Here is a 17,073-nt window from a genome sequence, read left to right as displayed (position 1 = left end):
ATGTCATGACTGCACACTTTCCGGTGGCCTCATAGAGGTGTTATCTCCAAGCCCCAGACAGGGAAACCAGTGAAGATCAGCTCATCACCCAAACCAGAGCAGGCTCTGGACATCCTGTCCTCTTGGTACACTCCCCCTCCAGATTTATCCAACAACAAGATTTTTTTCTCTACACCGGCATAAATAAGTACCCCTGTTTACACTGAGGGATGGTAAATGAAGGGCCACCCTTAGCCCAGGGCCCTTGCCAAGACTGAGATCTTGGCAGGGCTGAGGGGCCCTGATTTATTCACGTCTGGGAGCCTGCTGCTGCAGAGGTGGGTGGGCCCGGCTCTGCCGAGAGAACTTGCTAGAAAGAGGTCTCTAAGCTTGTCCCCTTGGCGTGTGGTCAGCCAAGGGAATCTGGGAGTTACATGGGAGTCTGGGGTCCAGCTGGGTGCCCCAGCCTGCTCACACACATGCATCCACCTTCCGAGTTTCGTGGCTCTGCCATTCACACTTCTGTGCTTGGGGCTGTGCCAGTCTGTCCCCCAGCCATCCTTTCCCTGTCAGATGCTGGGGAGGACAGCTGCCTCCTCTCTCCCACACCCCCAGCCTGCCCTGCCTCATCCTCTCTTCCCTTCTCATTTCCTTTCTGCTATGGCAAGATCCCTTGGGCAGAGGGAGAGCCGGCGTCAGTCAGCCCAGCTGAAGAGCCTCCCATGCTGCTTGCCCGTCACTAGGCCAAGGCAGACGGCTCTGTGATTGCCGTGGGCCCTTGCTCCCCATCTCGTGTCTAAAGCCCCTGCTTTCCATGACCCTGCAGGCCCCACCACCACAGTACATCTTGCCATGCCTGGCGAGTCAAGGCATTCTGATTTGAGTTCCTCATAGGCAGGTGAAGCCCCTTGGCTTTTAGGGGTCCCGTCCAAGCAGGAGAGGGGGCCGAAAAATGACTCTGCCTCTCACCTAAAGCTCTGACATTGGAGGTCATAGGCAGCAGCATCCTCTTGACTTTTAAAATTAAATGGTGGATTCAATTAATTGTCCTAGCAGGCAGCTGGGCTCTGGAATAACCCTTTATTCACCTTTTTCCCACTGCCACCCATGACTTTCTTCTTGTTAGAAAAGCATCCAGTGCTCTCCAAATTAGCTCTGGCTTATGGTAGTACAGAATTCCCCAGGTGCAGAGGGTTAAGTCACATAACTTCCAAGTTACGTAACCGAGATCAGAGGCAACGCCTGGTGGGAGATAGACGTCCCCATGGGCTGCGATGATGTCGGCCCAAGCACAGGCAGGAGATGTCTGGTCAGGTCTCCAGCCTTCTCCTTTGGGATTGTGAACCTCAACCTCACTCCAGCACTGCCCAAGAGGACAGGGTACGTGAGGTTCGGGTGTCAGACCCCCCATGCCAGAGCCGATAACGGCGACAAGAGCGTTCGGCCATCGGTTCCAGACGGCGAGGAGCCGGAGCTGGTGCTGTGGGCACAGCTCATGGGAGTTGGCGCAGGTCTTCCCAGCCACCAAGCAAATTCCTCCCTGGATCCGCCACATCCCTGAGATGTGAAACTTGACCCTGTCCCCTCTGGTGCCAGGTGAGGCAATGGAAATACAGTATCATTAATCTGATCCCTGCTTCTGCCTCTTCTTTCTTTTCGTAGGCACAGTTTGGGCTTTCTCTGTTTATATCCCAAGGGGCAGAGGGCTCATTGACTCCTAGGGAGTTCTCTTCCAAATGACAGGTACTGGGGATGCAGCAAGCAGGTTTTCTGGCTGCTCTTGGCTCCCCAGCCCCTGTTTCCCACTTACTCTGGAGATTGAATGCCCCCCACTGCTTTTGTCGTCTGTGACCCTGCCCCAAGTCTGGATACGAGGAGTTCTCACTGCATCCCTTTTCTCTTCCTTTTGCAGCTCTCCAGATATCCCCCTACTGGGACCCCAGAGCTAGGCCAGTATCCATAGCTAGTGAATAATTCAGCATGTTCAGCAAAAGCTAAATCAGATCTAAGGTGATACTGTAGCCAGGAGGCCTCCTCTTGGCGGCTAGAAAGGCGAACCCTGCCCTGGAAAGACAAGGCTCTGTAATATTAACTTCATTATATAAGGTTTCTGCCCTGCCTGAGAAGGCAGCTTCAGACCCAAATATTATCTGGGCTCTTGACTTTCTACTCTGTCCTCTTCAGTGGCATCATGGTCATGTCCCTTTGAAAGCCTTGCTGGCATATGACAGCCAGGGAACAGCATGCTGCACTTTGCAGAGCGCTGTCATATGCATTTCTCATTTGATCATGTCAACTCACGGTAATCTCCGAGCCCTCGAGGAAGCAGGACCCCTACAAAGGTTCTATGCCTCATGCTCTGCTTTTAGAAAGGAATCATTCTAAATTATTCTAGGCAATGGGTAGGGTGGAAGGCACTTTGCTTCCCCAAAATACTCAAAAAAGAGATAGCTCCTTCCTCTCTGGGTCACTCTCCGGGGGCAGTTCCTGGTTTGCCTTCCCCCTGGTGATCAGGGTGATGAGGAAAGGCATCAGATCCCCCGTCGAAAATCTGGTACAGATCTTGATTTGCCTAGAAGTGTCGTAGGTGAGTGGTCCTCTCCCCTGCCCAGCATCTGGGCTCATGTCGGTGCCCAAGAAGGGCTCCCTGATCAGGAGTGTCTGGGGCACTATAGTGGCACAGGACCAGCTGGAGAGATGCCTCCCCCTTCCTGGTCAGCTGTGAGCAGCACGGTGCATGTGGCTGGGTATTGCCCACAGCTTTCCCACCGCCCTCCACCCTGGCCCTTCCTGTCCCCTTTGCCAGAGCCTATGGCTGTGCCTCTCCACGTGCTCCTGAGACATGTGCCCACTGTCTAGTTACACTGAACAATATTAACCGTCCTCCCGCACTTCCCCAGGGGAAGTAGGGCTCTTTGGTAAAGTGAGTGCTGAGAAGATGCACCTTCTACCTGGGTGGGAAAGGGAGGGTCCTGAAGGGATTTCTGAATACTGACCGCCTCCCTTCCCTGACCCCCATTCCCAAGAGGGCTTGAGGGGCATCAGAGAAGCTGCCAGCCTTTCAAGGAGGAATCCTGACTGGGAGATTTTCACAGCACATTTGGGGCCTGAGGCTCTTTAAGGCCTCACCTTGTATTCTCAGCTACTAAATTTAGTTGCTTTTCAGCTTTGTTCTTTGCTTCTCGAGCCTCTGACTTCTCAGGTTTCCCACCCTTCAGAATGTGTGCTTTGTACTTTTTTTTTTTAAGAGAAAGAAAAGTAAGTAGGAAGATACAAAAAAAAGGGGGGTGGGGGTGGGGGGAAGCTGAAGAATAATAAAGAGGCAGAGGAAGAGAAAAGAAAAAAAATAATGCTAGAGTATTAAAGAAGGAAAGGGCATGGCATAAAAAATAAGGGAAGAAGAGGCAACAAAGAATATGGAAGAAAAGAACTAAGAAAAGAAGAGAGGGCTGCAACCTGCAGGACATGCTTCCAGGCCCCTTCCAGGATGAGGGAGCCTGGTTCTCATGCTCAAGTGGGGGAGAGGAAAGAAGGAAGCCAGGGACGCTCTTCCACGGTTCAGCTGCATGGTCCTGCAAAGCAGCCCTGATGCCCTGCCTGGGCTGAGAGTGAGCAAGGCAGCAGAGAGACGGGGATGGACAACCCGTACTAGGGAAACCTGTGACTGACATTTACCCAGCAGCACCTTTTCTTTACAAAGGATAGTTCTTTGCGGCTCCCATCCTTTCAGAGCCCATTGCTTTTAGCTCTCACTTCAGCTCTTTGCACATCTGCCTGCCATTCTTTCAACTTTGCTCCAGATGGCAGCTCCTTTTTTGGCTCTCTGTGTCCCGGGCAAAGTACAGTCTGGAATGACTATGACTTGTGCGCACGTGTGTGCGTGCACATGTGTGTGTGTGGACGTATGTGGTGACAGAGACTCAAGACTAGTCATCTTTTTAAATGAAATCTATTGTGTGTCAGGTGTTTTGCTCACACTCTCATTTGATCTTCACCACAACCCAGGGAGTTAATTATTTGTACCATTTTTGCAGCAAGGAAAACTGAGTCTCAGCTGCGGAGAGAGTCAGCTCATTCACCCCCTTCTCCATCTGTGGGTGTCACTGGTCCCATTCACTAAGGCCTCTTCCTCAGGGCTGCTGCATAGGAGGTGCTGCCACCTCCTCTTGTGAGTGTGAAGGATTTACACCAGGTTTTCACAAGCACTCTGCTGTGCCACTGAAAAGCTTAACCAGAGCCAGGGAGTCCAGCCTTGGCATTTCTTCCTGTCAGATATGTTCAGCTTAACCCAAGGCATCCTGAGCTCCCCCACACTTCATAGACTCCTCTCATTGACCCTGCAAGGTAGGGTACTTGCCCCTTTTTGCATTTATGGAAACTGAGCCTCAGTGCTGTGGTGACTTTACCAAGGTCCCCGAGCAAGGAAGTGGTAGAACTAGGACTCCAACCCAAGCCTCTGTATGGCCTTTCCCACCATGTCAGGGTGGCTCAGGCCCCCTGCTCCCCATCCCCAGAGCAGGAAGCTCTGTATCCTTGGCAGATTTGGGAACATTTCTTGCATCTCAAGACGAGAACAGAATCATAGATGAAAAATGATCTCTCCTGCTGGCTTGCTTGGCAGGCACACCCCTAGTTCCCGTTTGTTCCCTTTCTCTTAGCAGACTTTTGGTTCACCCCTGAGCCTCCCCCACCACTTTTCCTGCTGCTCAGTTATTGTGCTGATGGTTAAGTTGTCCCCTGGAGTTGAGCTGAAACCTCTCACTAGGGAGAAGCCAGATGTCTTGTCGACGACAACTCTCACCAGTATCGTCTTGGTGGTGCAGTGTGGTCTTGCAAGAACTTCTTTCTGGTACTTCTGACCTTCATGACTCCTGACGTGTGGAGAGCCCCAGGGCTCAGTTTACTCAAGCTGCAGCAGCTGCCTCCTTTTCTTCTCTTGCCTCTTATACTTGTAATAAAAGTTTAAAATCTTAGCTTGACAGGGCCTAGAAAGGTCGGGGCAGGGAAGGGGCGTCTTGAGCATGGGAAGACTAAGCTGTCTCTCTGGCTACCAAGGACAGAACTGCATTAGCTGGACTATCTTCCATGGCAGCTAAATGGGATGGATCATTCAGTCATTCTGCAAACATAAATGTTGAGGGTCATTTTTATGCTAGGCACAATAAAGAGCCCAAATATGTTTAAGATCTGGTCTCTGCCCTCCTTGTGGTTTAGTAGGGTCAATAAGATCTGTTTACAAATAACCATTATGCAAGAGGAATAGTGCTAAGCATAAAAATTGAGTACCATAGGAGAGAGGCCCTTTACAGGTAGGGGGAGGTATCAGAAGTGGTCCTTGGCTCCACAGGTCAGAGCTGGGACCCATGTAATGTGCTTTGCTAGCTCCTGTCCTCACAAACCCCAAGTCATCAGCCACCACAAATATTTGTGAGGTTTCCATGAGCCCATGCTCTTGGTGTTTTGGGGTGCATGTTCTGGCACCAGGACCTTAGAGATAATGCTGGGCCCCTCTTATCTCTTCATACCTTCTTGAGTTTAGAACTGCCCCGTTAGCATGATCCATGTTGGCTCTTGGTATTTAAGCCCCGAGTCCCTTGCCAGGCTTAAGCTGGTGCAGAATCCAAGTCCCTTCTGACCCGGTGATTCTGCTGTGGGAACTGCCGGTAGAGAGACCCAGCAGCCCCTGGGACCCCATCACTGGCTTCGCTGTTTGCTGTCCTCAACCGTGGACTCTGGCCCCCTCTGCTGGCCACTCACAGGATTTCCTGCTGGGACTGAAGATGATGTCCAAAGGGGAAGAGACTGCCGTGAGTTTGCCATCCGCGTTTTTCCTTGGGTGTTTTTGCCTGGACCATGCTGGGGGAGAGGGAGAGCGGGGAAGCGGGAAGCAGAAGCTAGTGGAGACATCAAGAGCAGAGAGTGGGTTTCTGGAAGAGGATCGATGGGTGGAAGAAATCCCCAGAAGGAGCCTCCTGAGGCTGGCTGCTGAGTTCTCCAGGCTTTTTCGGGTGGTGGCGCCTTGAGCAGTCAGTGGGCAGGGCGGCAGGGAGTGAGGGAGAGGACCCCAGGTTGAACTGGCTGTGTTAGCTCTGTCCAGGAGCCCCCCTCCAGTCTCCAGTCTTTGGAACACTGGAGACCTCCTCCTAATCCCTGGGCCTGTGCCTCTGTGTGCGCCTGGAGGTGTGGGCCCCTGTTTGTGGGAGGGGCTTCTGATGGAGTGAGGCATTTCTGGACGGGTGCATGCAGTGGGAGAGGTGGGGCAGAGCGCTGGTGCTGCCAGGTGCTAGGGTGCTTCCCTTCCATGGGCAGGGGTTCCTGCTGTCACATCTGGTCATCCTCATGCACACCAAATGCACAGTGGCAGCAACTGCACCGTACGGTGGGGGGGGGGGGTCTCATTAGGGAGCTTGGTCCACCTACTCGGTGACACTCACGCTCTCCTACCAGATGGGAGGGATCCTCCTGTGAGCCCCAGGGGAGGGGGAGGAAATCTCCCAGAGCAATCCACCCCTAATCCCTGGGCTGGGCCTCAGATCGGAGATGGCGGCTGTGGAGCTCGGGAGCTCAGGCACCCCTGCTCGCAGACCCCGGCTTCCCGCAGCAAGCCCAGCGCTGCCCAGGGACTGTGACCCTGGCATCCTGGCACAGCTTGTGGAGGGCTGGGGCCTCAGAGCCCCCAGGACCCCATCGCCAACCCGGCTTTGGGAAACGGGGCCCAAACAGGTGAGGACCTTGGTGGGTAGGAGAGAAGTTACTGGGTTGGGGGTGGGGAGAGACCATTTCTGCTGAATTTGTCAGGTGACCCTGCTCACCCTCCGGTCTCTCGAGGGTACAGCCCCCCTCCTCTCCCATGACAGAGCTCTATATCGGTGGGAGAAGGCAGGAGGGGACTTAACAGGCCCCAGCCTTAAGCTGTTGAGACAGTTGCAGAGAGGCCTTCAGACACCTGGGGCCAGGTGTCTGAAGGCCTAGGACAGGAGGACAAGTGAACCTTGGCAAAGGCACCTCAGGAACCAGAAGTCAGTGTCTGTATGGCATGCCCTCCGGGGCCAGAGGAGCCACCATGAAATTCAGTGGCAAGGCTGTTCCTGGCTGTGGTCACTTCTGTCCCCTGGGAGAGGGCAGTGTGGAGGTCCAAGTCCCTGCGTGCAGAGGGCAGTAAGCAGTGCCCCCAGGCGGACAGTGGGAGGGTCCAGAAGGAGTAAAGTATGTGAGCACTTGGAGCGGCTGGAGAATGCAGAGGATGGAGAACTGAGGTGACCCCACGGTAGGAAGGCAAGTCAGGGGCCCAACCAGGGGTCTGTGGGTGCGAGGAGAGGAAAGGAGAGGAGAGTGCGGAACATTTTTGTGGACAAAAGAGCATTGTTCTCAGTTGGGCAGGGCATGAGGCAGCTGAGGGGGAGGGTGTTTGGAACAGAACTGGAGGGATGGACCTAACAGAAAGGACCAGAACTGAGGGCTGGATGAGAGGCGTGTCTTGCCTCCACCCTGAGAAAGTGTAGCCCTCAGGGCGAGGGTGGGAGGAAGGGCTTGCTGGTGGCTGGAGGCCGACTGAGGCTCCCACCCAGTGCTGGCAGCCAGACCAGTGGGTGGCTTGGCTGCATGTTGCCTTGAAGGTGCTGTGTGAAGGGATGGGTGAGTGATCTGCACTTTGAAATCCCCTTGTAGCAGAGTGAAATTCTGTAAAGCCGCTGGGGGCCTGCTACACCGTGGGGGAAGGGGCACTGTAGGAAGAGCTGGCGCCTTGGGTGCCCGCCCCTTGAATCCCGTGTGGTGGCTGGGGCCTCCCTGCGGGGTCCCTTTCACCCCTCCCTGCCCAAGCAGACACGTGTCTGTACTGCCCCACATGCACCCCATTAAGTGTCTAAGCATTGACTCCTGGAGGAAAGCTGCTTAGGCTCCCAGGCACCAGTTGAACCGCTGCAGGGGCTGGGGCCTTTCCCTTTCTCCCTCTACCCACACACCCCTTAACCCCCCTGGGGGGCTTGGGTCATCCAGAGCCGGGATTGAGCAACTTCATGTTACCCTCGTATCCCCACCAGGAAGAGAAAGAGCCAACAGCCCCACAAGGCTATGCCAGCTCATTTGGGGGTATACAGGCAGGCCCCTGACTCCAGGCCAGGAGTGGGAATAGTTTTTCCAGCCTGCTCTGGCTGGAATGTCAGGCTCCCTTCCTCCCACCTTCTTACTATAAGGTCCAGGGCTGTCAAGTGACCTTTTTGGGCTGAGGATTTTAACTGGCCATGGATTTTCCTTTCCATCCTGGATCTGTTTTACCTCCCTTCCCCCCCCGAAGAACTAGCAGAAAAAAGGTAATCTGAGTGTTCTCCATCCCAAGAGGGGTGCTTGAATGGGAAGCCAGCAGATGGAAGCATCTCTGCTGAGTCTCCCAGGCCTGGCAGCCCTAGACCACATTCACCTGCTGGGCTGTCACTCACTGGAAGCCCAGACTCGGCACCCACTCTTGACCTGCTTGGCCAGACCCACAGACAAGTCGGGTCGACGCCTGATTCCATTGTTTCGTGCCCTGGGAGGTGGACCCGGGGCCAGGAGGACAGGGCTGCACTTTTCTGCTGGAAGGAAACATAGAAGCCCTTCTTTCTCTTCCTTTCCCTCCCCTCCCCTCCCCTTCCCATCATCCTTCTTTTTTACCCTAAAAGTCATCTGAAATGTCAGCTTTCCAACCCTCTCAGCAGGTGGTTAGGACAGGAAGCCCCCTTTTCGATGTCAGTCTGCTCCAGTGACCCTAACAGGATCCCACTTTGTAAATCCAGGAAGGAGCTGCTTAACCCAGGCTGGGGGGAATCAGGCCCGGAGCCCTCTGCGTCTCTCATGAATCTGGAAGCACAGAGGTGGAGCACGCGCCTTGCATGTAGTATTTGTTTGATGGTCCATCTTGAAGAATGTTTGGTGCAAACGGTTGCTGGATAAATAGAACCATGATTCACATTTCACATGCTAGCTACTTTCAAGCACATTTAATGGTTTCATTACCTAGGGGTGGGAAGGGTAGTATGTATCTCCCCACTTCAAACTTCACTTAAGCCTGGACTGTGTCTATTGTGTTCCCCCTCCCCACCCCGGAGCTCAGGGATACAGGCTGCTGTGAGAGACAGGGCAGGGTCCGCATCCAGGGCCGGGTTAACGTGAGGACACTGAGCTCGGGCCCAGCAGAGACAGGAACCCTGGGAGGGCCACGGAAGCCAGGGCTGGGAGCCCTGATCCGATCTGGCAGCTCCTCTAGTCTGGCAGAGTGCCTGATCCGGCTTTGCTGAGTGTTGCTGGAAGGGGGCCGGGAGGGGAGCGTGTGGTGCTGCGAGGCCCTGTGGGTCTCACCCGCGCCAGGAGTTCAGTGAACTGTATTGCTCCTCTTTTATCACTTAGCCCCGAGACAGAGGAACTGGGAGTGAGTTAGGACAAGCTTCTCTCTTTGAAAGGAGACAAGGAGATGAAGGACTCAGTACCCTCCTCCAGAAGGTGGTTGGAGCTGTAGCCCAGGCCAGGGGTTGGCAGAGCCTGGCCTCCACTCCCAGGTCTTCTCCTGTCACATTCTTGCCCCTTTGCTCCCTTAATTTGTTTGTATTTGGTTTTGAGCACCTACTGTATACCCTATGATTACACTGTGATAGTTGCTTTCCTTCACTGTGTCTCAGTGTCTTTTACAGATGAGAAAATTGAGTCTCAGAAAGGTTAATGATATCCACGGTCACACAGCCGGCAAGTGACAGACGCCAGGAGTCTAAATCGGTGGGTGACCCTGAATTTAGTGCCCTTTCCATTGCCCCACACGGGCCCTACACCATGGGTCGTTGCCATTTCTTTTTTTGGCAAATGTCTTTCTCCTCTTCTGAACTCTCTGTCTTGCTCCATCACTCTTACCAGCTTTCTCACCTTTTCTTTCTTCTAACTGTCCTTTCTCTGTTAACATACAACTCCCTCTCCAGCTCCTCCTGTCTGCCCAGCCTCATCTCTTCCCTCCGGTCCTGAAAGGGAGTGTGTGGCAGGAGCAGGGACTTCCTGTCAGCCTGCGGGATGTTCCTTGTTCTCCAAAACCCTGAAACTGCCTTTCCTGGCTGAGCTCGGTGAGGGCAGCTCTGAGGGAGATACATGCGGGTTCTGTGCCGGCGTAGGAGTGCCTGGTCCAGCCTGGCGCTCGAGGCGAGCTCTACCTCCGTCCCCAGTGCCTTCCCAGTGCCTCACGCCCATCAGTTGAGGACGCCTGATGGGCAGGTGGGGACTGTGGGCTCTGAGGGGGGAGGGGGAGCCCTAAAATACTGTCCTGAGGCCAGGCTGGCTCTGGAAGCAGCGGAGGGTGGTGGTGGTGGGAGTCCCTTAGGTTAAGCAGTCCCTTAATCTAAATTAAGATCTCTCTTGGTCCCTCAGTCATTCTGTCCATCTGTCTGTCTCAGCTGTGGATCAGCAGGGGAAGTTATTCAGAGGAGGAATTCTGACGTCAGCAGTGTTTCATCCTGACGTGTTTTTGCCTGGAGGGCAGAAACAACAAACAGGACCTTGGTGTCTCCCACAGTGTTTGCCCAAGGCCAGCCCTCCCCCTCCCCCCACCCCGCCTCTCTTTCCCTCTCTCTTTGTCTCTCTCTCTCTCTCTCTCTTACACACACACACAGCACAAGTGCAGCTGCAGTCTCCCACCCCAGAGGTGGCTGCCGGAGAGGGGTGGGTGCCGGGGCTGTGTGAGTGAAGGCTTCACGGGATCACTTGGTCAGCTCCAGCGAGGAAAGCTGGAGAGGCCACAGTGACAAGTCTTTAGAGGGTTTTCTTTTTAAGTGCTGCGGCCACTATGTGGACATCCTCAAGGATTTGCCCTTGGGTGTGGCAAGGGCAGGACAGGGCTGGGGAGAGCTCCTTTCTTTTCCCTTGCTCACCTCAGGTATAAAAGCCCACAGTCCCAGCTCTGTGAAATTCCAGTGTAATTGCTCTGGAGTGAGGCCCAGGCATTAGTTGAAAACCACTGCTCTAGACTGTGTACCCTGAAAAGGTAGCTGAGAGGGGAGCCGATGGCAGGACCAGGCTCCGGGGTGGGATGCCTGAGGCAGAGCTGCCTTGATCGAGCCTTGGACTCGCAGGAGCTCCCCAGCCCCCAAGTGGGGCCCAGGCTTGGATTTTGGAACCAGGTCGGGTTCAAATTCTAGATCCCTCCCTTACTAGTTGTGTAATCCTGGGCAAATTACCTAACTTCCGTGGGCCTTGGTTTCCTCTTCTGTAAAACAGGAATAATAAAGTGAATTAAATGAACTAGATGGATTAAATGAATTAATATATGTACGATACTTAGAGCCATTCTGGCACACACCAATAATGTGAGTAATTGTTATTGTCTTTATCCTTCATCCAAGGCGTTTCAAATAGCAATACAAGGGGGAAGAGAAGAACCAGGTGTGTGCGTGTGTGAGTGTGTGTGTGTGTGAGTGTGTGTGTGTGGAGGGGTGAGGTGGGGGGGTTGGGAAAAGACACTCCTCCTGGGGGAGTGGAGCGGGGGTGGGGGGGTGGGGTTGGCACTGTAGACCGTCCCTTCACTAAGGGGTCTCCAGACCCACGTGGAGGGCAGTGCCGCAAGGTTTTCCAGGGAGTGTCTGTTTTCTCATTCCTAGGGATTTCACAGCCAGCTTCAATTCTGCTTTTCCATTCGTCAGCTAGACAGACGCCAAATTGAGGGAGGAAAGATGCCAAACTGCCAGCGAGGAGCCATGGCAGGCGGGGATTTTGCTATTTTACACTTCTGTGTGGTCCTAAAGCACTTTTGCTGTCACAACATTTTCACCTCCATTTCTCATTTGCTCCTCCCGCACTCCTGAGTAGATGCTCTCTACATCTTAGAGAGTGGACAGCCTAGCACCGCGCATCAGGCAGCTACACAGTCAGACTGAGAACTCATTTTCTGGGCACTCTTTCCCCTGGAAGAGAGTGGAAGAGAGAGAACAAGGGCTGGGCTCCTGTGGAAAGGACAGAGGCCTTATAAGAAGGCCAGGCCCTTTAATATTGAAAGCCGTGTGTTGCATATAGAATTTAATTTTATAGTGTTCTGTCCATATTGAGTAAATTTGTTGGTATAATCTCTTAAATAAATTTCGTTTCCCTGGGTGGGGGTGGGGGGAATTATGTTGCCTACACTCAGAGTCTGCATTTAATGAGTGCCTGCTATATGCCCCACACTAAGTACTTTGCAGATACATCTTCTGAAACTCTTTACAACAGACCTGAGAGTAGATATGATTATCCCCATTTTACAGATGAGGACACTGAGGGTCAGGAAGGTTGACAGGTACACCATTTGCCATCATTGCAGGGAACAGCACAGGAAGAGGCAGAGGTTTCACTGCAAGGCAGAGTTTTGACAATTATCACAATTAGACTTTGGTACCGATGACTTAAGAGGGGCTGTGGAATTGGCTCCTTTGGTATAAAAGGAAGAAGGTCATGAAGGTATGAACAATTGCCTGGGAGGGCAAGGGGACATGAAGAGACCCAAAGCAAATGTAAGAGAAAAATCCTAACTTCAGCAGGTATTAGGGAAGGGACCATTGTCTCCAGTGTCCCCAGCAGAACCCTGACTTGAAAAAACCCCGGAGGAAGCCCACAGAGGTGTGCCTCCTCCTCTGGCTCCTGAATTTGTCAGGGCTGCTGTTTCCCTCTGTTTTCCAGTAACTTTGCACCTCTGCAGACATGGAGCTCAGTGACTTCTGCCTTTAATTGGCACAGGCTGTTTCCAGTTCCGGTGCATGTGACTAGGCCACTTTCTTTGTGTTTAACTCCTTCCCCCACATACACCTCACCCTGCTCCTGCCCCCCCCCCCCCATGCATATGAAGAGCGAATGAGCTGACCCAGCCTTACTTGGGGTTTGCTGTGTGTAAGAATACATGGGGTTGAGCCATTTCCTGCTGCTTCTGTTGTTGCATGGCGATAAGACACTGGGGACCTGGCTGTGGACAGACATCCTCCCGACAGGCCAAGGGGGGCCCGGCTCCCCTGCCCCAGGCGAGTGGGGCTCCAGGGCTACCCTCTTCCACCCGAACTTGCATTTTCAACCTTCCCTATCTTCCATGACCTTTCCTTCCTTTCTCTCCCTCCCCCTTCTTCCTCAGTCTCTCTCCTCCCTTCTTAGTCCCTCTGAGTTTTGCTTTGCTCGTGCCATCCTGATGCTCTCTGGAAGCCTGCCTGCTGGCAAGAAGGGAAGACCGTCATTTCTTGCTGCATGTTCACCCCCTTCAAAGCCGGGTGGCAGGCACCCCCAGGCTCCCAGAACTGTTCCCTGTGACCTAATTCTCAAGCCTCAGGCCTCAGGAACCTGACTGGCAGTGGGGCAGGGTGTATGCTCTTCTCGGGGTGCTGGGCTGGGCACTCCCACCGTGATGAAGCGGAAGAGGTTGCTGACAACTCCAGAGAGCTGGAAGGTAACCCAGGGCCTGGGAGAGGTGTCGGCAGAGTCACGATGACCTGCTGGACTGCATTGGTCCAGCCCGGGTGAGGAGGGCGGGGTGCCCGCTGGGCCTGCATCGGGCCAGAGTGTAGGCTTTGGTCAGCTTTGAGGGAGGGGCCTGCTCAAGATAGGAGCCTTAAGGGGAGGTTGAGGCAGTAGGGTCCCTTATGACTCCTCTCTGGGAACTCACCCCTGTGACTCTCCGGCAAGGCCTTGGACATGCTTGCTCCGTGGGACAGAGCAGTAAGAGTTCTGGACTGGGAGTTAAGACGGCTGTGTTCCCATCCTGGTTGTGTGTTTTTATGCATCCCAGAGCAATTTGCTTGACCTCTCTGGGCTGGTTTCTTCACCTGTGCAACAAGGAAGAAGAATCTGCCCAGTCTACATTTTAGGAATATTGTGGGGATTAGGTAATTAGCAGATGTGAGATGTGAGGACCTTTCGTGAATGGTGCACCCTGCTGCGCTGTCGTCATTATCATTCTTTGGACTCTGCCCGGTGTTCCGTGTTCATCCTACATCTCTTTTGCAGGTAGAGAAACCATGTCCAGTAAAAGCAAGTCCAGAGGCATCCAGGGACGTGTGAGGGAGTTCCCTGGTTTCATGACTTATCCCCATTTCCTCTTCTCACCTTTTTCCCCAGGTCGACAAGGGAGACCTCGTGGCCCTCAGCCTCCCCGGTGGCCCAGGCCACGGGGACACTGATGGCCCCATCAGCCTGGACGTGCCAGACGGGGCTCCGGACCCACAGCGGACCAAGGCAGCCATCGACCACCTGCGCCAGAAGGTCCTGAAGGTCACAGAGCAGATCAAGATCGAGCAGGAGGCGCGGGATGACAACGTGGCCGAGTACCTGAAGCTAGCCAACAATGCTGACAAGCAGCAAGTGTCACGCATCAAGCAGGTGTTCGAGAAGAAAAACCAGAAATCGGCCCAGACCATCGCCCAGTTGCACAAGAAGCTGGAGCACTACCGCCGGCGCCTGAAGGAAATCGAACAGAACGGGCCCTCCCGGCAGCCCAAGGACGTGCTGCGGGACATGCAGCAGGGGCTCAAGGACGTGGGTGCCAACATGCGGGCTGGCATCAGTGGCTTTGGGGGCGGCGTGGTGGAGGGTGTGAAGGGCAGCCTCTCAGGCCTCTCGCAGGCCACTCACACCGCCGTGGTTTCCAAGCCCCGGGAGTTTGCCAGCCTCATCCGCAACAAGTTCGGCAGCGCTGACAACATTGCCCACCTGAAGGACCCTCTGGAGGACGGGCCCCCCGAGGAGGCGGCCCGGGCGCTGAGTGGCAGCGCCACGCTGGTGTCCAGCCCCAAGTATGGCAGCGATGATGAGTGCTCCAGTGCCAGCGCCAGCTCGGCCGGGGCGGGCAGCAACTCCGGGGCTGGGCCCGGTGGGGCGTTGGGGAGCCCCAAGTCCAACATGCTGTACGGCGCCCCTGGAAACCTGGACGCTCTGCTGGAGGAGCTGCGGGAGATCAAGGACGGACAGTCACACCTGGAGGACTCCATGGAGGACCTGAAGGCTCAGTTGCAGCGGGACTACACCTGCATGACCCAGTGCCTGCAGGAGGAGCGCTACAGGTGGGTACCTGCCCAGCCCCGCTGCAGCTGGGCCTGACCCCTGGTGAGGCCAGGGGCACCAAGGTGCTGCTGGCTCAGGGTTATGGAAGCAGACAAAGGCACATTTAGAAGGGTGCTGGGCAGCTGGTAGGGCTAGGAGCGGGTGTGAAAAGGCTTTTTCCACATTTGACAGGGCAGCTGGAAGACAGAAGACCTGGCTTAGGGAACCCTATGGAAGGAGTGTCCTTCCTGCCTCGGGATGCCTGGAGCATCCCTGCCTGGATCATTGTTTGGTCAGTGCACAGAAGGGGAAATCGAGGCAGGGACCAGCTACTATGGTCTCATCTGGAGAGACTGGTGAAGGGCAGAGACTGGAGAGACTGGTGTTGGGAATGACATGAGATGACAGGAATAACATGCTCTATACGGTGCTGGCATGTAATAAGTGCTGTGGATAGAGCCACTTTTATTGTGGTTTCTGTTAAAATTACAACAGGGCTGAGCACCTGAGGTGCATTGAATGAATGGAATCAATCCTGGGGATATAGGAGGGGCTTGGAGAGCAGAAATGGGGTCACACATTCTCCTTCTGCCAGGTACGAGCGGCTGGAGGAGCAGCTCAACGACCTGACAGAACTTCACCAGAATGAGATGACCAACCTGAAGCAGGAGCTGGCCAGCATGGAGGAGAAGGTGGCCTACCAGTCCTACGAGAGAGCTCGAGACATCCAGGTATGGCCGGGCCCGAGCAGGGGCCCCAGACACTCCAGCAGAACCTGCAGTAGCAGAGGGTGACAGTCTGTACCATGTGGGGGAGGATGGGCACAGGCAGTGCCGTTGGCCGGGGCAGATAGGCACGTGGATGACGAGGGCTTTGTGGGATGGGCCGCAGATAAGAGCAAGTGAGTGAGGCCCAAGGCAGGGACAGTACAATGGACCTGGTGGGCAGATGGGTGGGGGCCTCCTGGGCCCCCATGTCTTTGATGGCAGCCTTGCAAAAGAATATTTGGAATTTCCTAATATTTGGAAGATCCTAGCCTGCCTTGAGAAGGAGCTGGGATTGGACCAGGTCTTCCCACCTTACTGAAGATTCCCATTTCCTAGCAGCCTCCCCAAATGGTTATAATTAAAGCATTCTGTCCCCCAGCTGCATCTGGTCTACCCACAGCCCCGTGAACCTTTGGAGGGGAGACCTTGTGCATTGTCACCTACTCAATGGGGCAATTGGAGCTCAGCCAGTGGAGGGCTCTCACATGCCGTCCCTTCCCACCCCTGCAGGAGGCCGTGGAGTCCTGCTTGACCCGGGTCACCAAGCTGGAGCTGCAGCAGCAACAGCAGCAGGTGGTGCAGCTGGAGGGCGTGGAGAATGCCAACGCGCGGGCGCTGCTGGGCAAGTTCATCAATGTGATCCTGGCACTCATGGCCGTGCTGCTGGTGTTTGTGTCCACCATCGCCAACTTCATCACGCCCCTCATGAAGACGCGCCTGCGCATCACCAGCACCGCCCTCCTGGTCCTCGTCCTCTTCCTCCTCTGGAAGCACTGGGACTCCCTCACCTACCTCCTGGAGCACGTGCTGCTGCCCAGCTGAGGGGCCGCCCATCCACCCCCTGTCATCTTGGCCCCTGCTGGCTGTGCCTCTCCGGGAGGGACCCCGAGACTCCTGTGTCCTTGGACTTGTTTGTGTGTCCAATTCGGCCTTGTACCCAAACTCTCCATTCCAGCAGCTCCTGCACCTCCTCTGTTCTTGCTTCTGTCTGACACCTCTTCCCTGTTGGGAGCCTCGCATGCAGCCCTGGCCCGAGATGGTGGTACCGTGTGTGGCCAAAGGGAGCAGAGGGGGACACAGGGACTGGATTGTGTTGATTACTTACAGCTACACGTGGACTTCTCCCAGCTGACCTCTGGAGGCCCCAGGTCAGGAAGGCCACGGAGAAGAGGGGACGGAGAAGGCTCTGCCTCAACTGTCCTGGAGATGAGCCCACCCTGGAGATAGCTATGGTTCCCTCCAGGGGAGATGGTCAAGAGGCAAACAAGAGAGGGAGGGAGGAGGCCCTGCTGGTCCCAGGAAGTGCATGGAGGGAAGGGGTCCCCAG

At 54.8% G+C, this 17,073-nt stretch overlaps 1 protein-coding gene across 9 annotated transcripts in view; it reads left to right on the top strand.

Moving 5' to 3' along the window:
• Positions 1-16,861, top strand: part of TMCC2 (transmembrane and coiled-coil domain family 2) — a 33,724-nt gene extending 16,863 nt beyond the window's left edge. For 2 of the 9 annotated variants that reach the window (XM_037824914.1, XM_037824915.1), the window contains exons 3-5: positions 14,059-14,999; positions 15,575-15,710; positions 16,257-16,861. In XM_037824914.1, coding sequence (XP_037680842.1) covers positions 14,059-14,999; positions 15,575-15,710; positions 16,257-16,568 — 1,389 coding nt within the window. In that variant the 3' untranslated portion in view covers positions 16,569-16,861. Of the gene's footprint in view, positions 1-5,405; positions 5,787-6,494; positions 6,703-8,753; positions 8,832-9,644; positions 9,727-12,838; positions 12,975-13,066; positions 13,391-13,411; positions 13,948-14,058; positions 15,000-15,574; positions 15,711-16,256 lie in introns of those variants that run through there. The other 7 variants (XM_037824918.1, XM_037824919.1, XM_037824921.1 and 4 more) reach the window with 7 other exon arrangements.
• Positions 16,862-17,073: the final 212 nt, after the last annotated feature.

The sequence above is a fragment of the Choloepus didactylus genome, chromosome 2, assembly GCF_015220235.1.
Source record: "Choloepus didactylus isolate mChoDid1 chromosome 2, mChoDid1.pri, whole genome shotgun sequence".
Lineage (NCBI taxonomy): Eukaryota > Metazoa > Chordata > Mammalia > Pilosa > Megalonychidae > Choloepus > Choloepus didactylus.
This window is presented reverse-complemented; position numbering and strand designations above follow the sequence as displayed.